The following is a 6,000-nucleotide window of genomic DNA, read 5'->3' as shown; positions in this document are numbered from 1 at the left end:
TTTAGGGTGAGTAAGTTTTCTAGCTTGTAAGCAGAGAAAATACAGACATAGAGAGAGACCAAAGAAATGAGATGTCTATTGGCAAGCATGCCACAGGGGATGGCAGGGGAGCTCATGTGTGCCCCTACATTACACAGTAGGTCCTAAGACAAGTGTCAGTCCCAGTCTGATACTACTATTCTCAAGATGTTCTAGGCCCAGTATTATTCTCTCTGTAAGCACAGAACTCCCCGGAGAATCCTCATGTAATGCAGGTTCTGTCTCAGATGTCTCATCGGGTCTGAGAGTCTATTTTCTGACAAACCCCTGGTGTGCTAGCTTGAAGGTAACACTTAAACCAAGAAGAGAAAGTGACCCGTCTATCAGAGAGGGTGTCTGGACTAACAGCAACTGCATCACTTAGGAACTTGCTAGGACTGACACTTTTCATCTCACTAAATCCTGAAGTGGCTAGCCTGGGCCCAGCTATCTCCTTTAACTGGTCCCTGGAAGGATCTGACACGTATTGAAGTTTGGATCGCTTGCTCTGGGCCGTCATGCCTTCTGTTAATTACCTCGTTATCTAAAAAGTGCAATGATTATGTTCATATCAATGTTTTAGTACTGAGCTGAGTTTTCTAGCGGGCATTCCTGGCACTCAAAACTATTCCCAAATTTACATAAGAGTTTGGTGTGGCACTGAGGTCACAGGGCTCAAGCAGGATGAGCCACTTATGAGGTGCTTTGCCTTCTTTACCGAATGCATGCCTGCCTTGTGTTGGCCAGTTGGTGCTCCCCTAGGCCTGGCTATAGGTAGGTTTGTTCCAAGAGCCTCTGAATCCAGCCCCACAGTAAAAACAATAATCTGGGGCGTGGGGCAGGAGGGGGGGTGAAGGGTTTGTAGATAAAGTAATTACCCAAGCCCAAGCTTCACCAGCCCCTGTCTTCTCAGTCCCCGCTATTCCCCTGCAGTCATGAGTTCGGATGCAGAGATGGCCATTTTTGGAGAAGCTGCTCCCTACCTCCGGAAACCTGAGAAGGAAAGGATCGAGGCTCAGAACCGCCCATTCGACTCTAAGAAGGCCTGCTTTGCTGTGGACGACAAAGAAATGTATGTGAAAGGCATGATCCAGAGCAGGGAAAATGACAAAGTCATTGTCAAGACCCTAGACGACCGGGTAAGTGCTGATCTTTCATAATGTGGGCATCCTTGATTTCCTTTGGTGTGGACTGCTGGAGCTTGCATGCTAGGCAGAACAAAGCTTAGGTTTTGCCCTTCTGTGGTGGACAAGCAAGAGAAGGCTGCCACTACCACACTTTCCCTTCTGCCTCTTCCCCTTGAGGATTTTGGTTGTGAGGGCGTTGTGGTGTTTGCTTCAGTGGACTAGGGAAGGTAACAGTAAAAGACATAGGTCTACTTAAGGAAGAAAGTGGTTCTGGTTCTGGTTGCTGCCTGCTGGGCCAACACAATACAAGCTCTGGTTCGGTAGGAGTCTTAAAGAGCAAGCTCTCTCCGGGGAGTGGATATATGCAGAGCGCTCTTCAGTTCAGTCCTTACTGGAAAGCCACCAGATCTCTGCTGTGGTGTCGGTCACTTTGCAAGTCTGCGTCAATCGCAGCAGCACCTTCTTTCCCCAAAGTTTACTGTCTAGTATAAGAGACGTGTGTTAGGAGTGAGTGCCGGTTCAAACGCAGGCACAGCAAGCAGATATCGTTTCTGTGTTTTGCTGTTGAATTTAACCTCTGATTTTAGCCGCTTTTCACTGAACTAGAGACAAAAAAACAACAACAACAACAACAACAAAAAACTAACCCTCATCTTCGGTCATTCTTGGGCTCCCCCCAGCTTCAGAGCTGTGCCCCATTTTCACAACCTTACAGGGAGTCACCCTGGACACACTGCCTTCTGGTGGATCTACTAAGAAACGAGTGTCCATCCTTAAACTGTTGGGATACCGAGGCTTCTCTCCCCCACTGTGGGCTATCTTAGGTGTCTCTCTGTAGGCTCAGGTACTGGGATAGAAGGGCCTTCCTTCCTCGTGAACTTTAACCCACACCAGCAAGCCTCCTTCCATTAACCTCAAAACTCTCCTAAGGACTTCAGTTTTAGGAGAACACAAGCCAGAAGCCCTTCCTGGCCCTCTCTTCTGTCCTACTTTCTGAATCTCCCGAGAATGAAGGGCAGAGCCAATTATATGCTTGAGTAGGAAGGAAAAGGTGGGAGCAACGCCGAGAGGTGAAATTCAATAATTGTCTCCAAATACTTTTCAGCCGCAAACCATCATACCTGTCCAAATGTTTAAGGATGACAGTAGCGATACAAGCAATTATTGGAGCTTTGAAGACACGGCAGAAAGGAAATGGGGCATGAGATTGAGCACCTGAGCGGAGCTCTGGGGTTCCTTTCTAGAGACAACTTTAATGAAGATATTCCAAAGACGGCTATATAAGCAGGGTGTTGAGGCAGGAAATCACTGGGCACATGGGAAAAGTTCTTGCCAGGCTTGCAGTCTCACTGCAATACTCAGAGCAATGAGTCGAGGCAATTTACCTTGACTTTGACTATCCTAAGCCCCATCCAGCAACGCCGGAGGCCAAACTGTTCTTTACCTCTACTCACCTGATGCCCTTTTCTGGCACATACAATGCCAGGCTGCGGGGGGGGGGGGCAGGGCACTGAACCAAAATCAGGTTAAAGTTATTGCTGGTCATCTCCCGGCATGGAAATCATGCATTAAGCTGTGGTGGCAGTGCCCTAGCTACACGCTGCAGTACCTCACTATGCCACCTGCCCCGGGAGAGCAGAGTCTAGGTCAGTGGCTCTGTATCCGTCACTTGCTTTCCCTTGTTAAACCCAGGAGCTCACTCTGAAAAGCGACCAGGTGTTCCCCATGAACCCCCCCAAGTTTGACAAGATCGAGGACATGGCCATGATGACGCATCTGCACGAGCCCGCTGTGCTGTACAACCTCAAAGAGCGTTACGCAGCCTGGATGATCTACGTGAGTGACCCTTTCAACCTCTTCTATTTCACTTATCTCTCAGAAAGAAAAAAAAAAAAACCAAGATCCATAATCTTTTGAATTTCCCACAGACCTACTCAGGCCTCTTCTGTGTCACCGTCAACCCCTACAAGTGGCTGCCGGTGTACAACCCCGAGGTGGTGGCGGCCTACCGAGGCAAAAAGCGCCAGGAGGCCCCGCCCCACATCTTCTCCATCTCTGACAACGCCTACCAGTTCATGCTGACGGGTGAGTGAGCCCTTTGATTCATATAACAGTAAGTCATTCTTGACAAAGTACTTGGGCCCTTTACACACCTCGCCCATCTCAACAACGCAGTGGGCAGAGTGAACTTGGGAGCCTCAGAAGACCTGAGGCGAACAACCAAGGCCACAGCATCTTTCATTACAGTAGTCATGGTTCAGGGTGAAGCCAGAGGTCCTCGCTAAAACACTCTAAAGTTGGGCTTACTTTGAGGGGTCGTGGAAGAGAAGGACACTGCTCTTTCGTACCTCTAACTCACCCCACTATGGGTACACTTAAAAAAGAAACTAACCAGTTATGGAAAGCAACATTGGAGAGATGGGTACAGCAGGATCCTTCCTAAGAAATAGATACATGGGGACACTGCCACACCACTATGGCTACTGTCACTTGTCCGCACAACTTTCACCTGACTTGACTTGCCACAAGGAAGTGAGCAGTTACGGTCAGAGGACCCCTAAAAAATCAGACGTCACCTCTACAATCCCCGGCATTTCTCCACTTTCTTTCTTCTACATGAACTGAATTTACATGTTTAAAGGGCAGATTCTCATCACTGTCTGTAATGGCTTGCTACAGCCACTGTGACAGAATGCCACAGGCTGGGCATCTTAGTGAGAAATGTATTTGCCTCACTGTTCTAGAGGCAACTGGTCTGAGATCAAAGATGTCACCTGGGTTGATTCTTTTTTTTCTTTTATTTATTTATTTATTTATTTATTTATTATTTTCTTATTAATTTATTCTTGTTACATCTCAATAGTTATCCCATCCCTTGTATCCTCCCACTCCTCCCTCCCTCCCATTTCCTCCTTATTCCCCTCCCCTATGACTGTTCCTGAGGGGGATTACCTCCCCCTGTATATGCTCATAGGGTATCAAGTCTCTTCTTGGTAACCTGCTGTCCTTCCTCTGAGTGTCACCAGATCTCCCCCTCCAGGGGACATGGTCAAATGTGAGGCACCAGAGTACATGAGAAAGTAATATCCCACTCTCCACTCTATTGTGGAGAGTGTTCTGACCATTGGCTATATCTGGGTTGATTCTTTATGAGGGGAAATTTATTTGAGGTGCTCACCCGGCCTTTGTGGTTTGGAGGCGAGCCCTCTCTGCCTTCATCTTCCCCTGGTGTTCTCTCTACACGCGCAAGTCTCCATTTGTTCTCACACCACAGGGACACAGTGATGTGGATCAGCCTGTGCCAGTCTGACCTCATCTCTAACAACATCCCAGTCTCATTTACATTTCATTTCACAATGAGCTGACATTCTGGGTTGCTGAGGCTTAGAACTTCAATATATGAATTTCAGAGTGCCACAATTTGGCTCACATGCTTTCATAAATGGAAAATCAGTCTTACTTCATGCAAATACAAAACCAAGACCAAAGGAATTGAGGTGATATCCAATCAGCTAAAAGTTATAGCCTCTCAACAGCTCAAGACCCACGGCTTGCTTTCCTTGGGAAAAGAAATATGAGAACATTCCAGCAGGGAGTTCAGATCCACAGACAGAGGTAGCTTTTACACTGTAGGGCTCGCTGCTCATTTCCCAGGCCGTTCATGCCAAGCATCCCACTTTCAGGAACTCTGCACACACCCTTCCACTATGATTAGACACGTCCACACCACGCCCCTAGCAGACGGCCAAGCCAAAGCTTGTGTTCTGGGAGTCCTTGCAGGGTTGCTTGTTTTTAAATCCCCCATGTTACTTATGATATTGGTTTTGTTTGTTTCTGTGTTTCTAGATCGAGACAACCAGTCCATCCTGATCACGTGAGTAGCCCCTGTTCACACCACAATGGCTTCAAAACCAGCACCTCCTCTTCCACTCCTTTATCCCATTTACTTTTAATTGACAGCGGAGAATCCGGGGCCGGGAAGACTGTGAACACGAAGCGTGTCATCCAGTACTTTGCAACAATTGCAGTCACTGGGGACAAGAAGAAAGAGCAGCAGCCAGGCAAAATGCAGGTGAGGGGTGCTAAGCACCAAAGGCTCAGTGGAATCAATGTTACACCTGAAGTATTAGGGGAATGCCAAGGGTAAGAGGGGTGCAGACTCAGCAGGGATAGCCCAATGGGACTGTGTTGTTGTCGTCGTTGTTGCTGTTGTTGTTGTTCCTTTGTATTTTTTTTCTTTTTTTTTTTTTCGAGTGCTGCAATTACAGGCATGCGCCACTGCTTGCAGTGTTCCTTGGTATTTTTATATAGAAGAATTTTCATGGCAATGTGTAGGCATTTTTCTATAACTGAAATATCCTCCACTTCTCTGAAAATGCCAAGCAGGATTCTACAACTCAGTTTAACTCTGACACTAACTCAGGGACATAGCATCACAGCCCACAGGCTAAGGGCTCAGGCCCCACGTCATACCACCTGACCCTCTAACTAAAGTCAACGAAGTCAAACGTTCCTGCAACCTCCTCTGCTGCTGGATAGGCTCGCAGAAGTCAGGAGGTAAATCCATTAAATCTATTGAGTTATTATAATGGATAAAACTCAGGAACATCCTGAGGGAAAAGAAGTACAGCTCACTGGATTAAAGAGGGGTCTGGATTTTCCATGCCCTTTCTGGGAATGCCACCTGCCAGCACTGCCCTGGCTTCACCAGTCTAGAAGCTCTCCAAGTACCTTTGCTTTAAGGACCCTCCCAGAGGTCCCATTACCCAGCCACCAGTGACCAGCTCAGTCTGCACTTTCCCCTTAACTCCCCAACCCTCTAATCATGTGAAGCCCTTGCTTGCACTGAGGCTTC

At 47.6% G+C, this 6,000-nt stretch overlaps 1 protein-coding gene across 1 annotated transcript in view; it reads left to right on the top strand.

Annotated features, from left to right (window-relative positions):
* The first annotated feature begins 938 nt into the window (after positions 1 to 938).
* The window catches only part of MYH13 (myosin heavy chain 13), a 47,442-nt gene continuing 42,380 nt past the window's right edge, over positions 939 to 6,000 (top strand). Inside the window, exons 1-5 of the mRNA XM_084764351.1 lie at positions 939 to 1,157; positions 2,838 to 2,981; positions 3,074 to 3,230; positions 4,992 to 5,019; positions 5,106 to 5,217. Coding sequence (XP_084620477.1) covers positions 954 to 1,157; positions 2,838 to 2,981; positions 3,074 to 3,230; positions 4,992 to 5,019; positions 5,106 to 5,217 — 645 coding nt within the window. The 5' untranslated portion in view covers positions 939 to 953. The remainder of the gene's footprint in view (positions 1,158 to 2,837; positions 2,982 to 3,073; positions 3,231 to 4,991; positions 5,020 to 5,105; positions 5,218 to 6,000) is intronic.

This window comes from Acomys minous, assembly GCF_964271855.1.
Source record: "Acomys minous genome assembly, chromosome: 16".
NCBI classification, from domain to species: Eukaryota; Metazoa; Chordata; class Mammalia; order Rodentia; family Muridae; genus Acomys; species Acomys minous.
The sequence above is the reverse complement of the archived record's forward strand: the minus strand, read 5'-3'. Positions and strand labels throughout refer to the sequence as shown.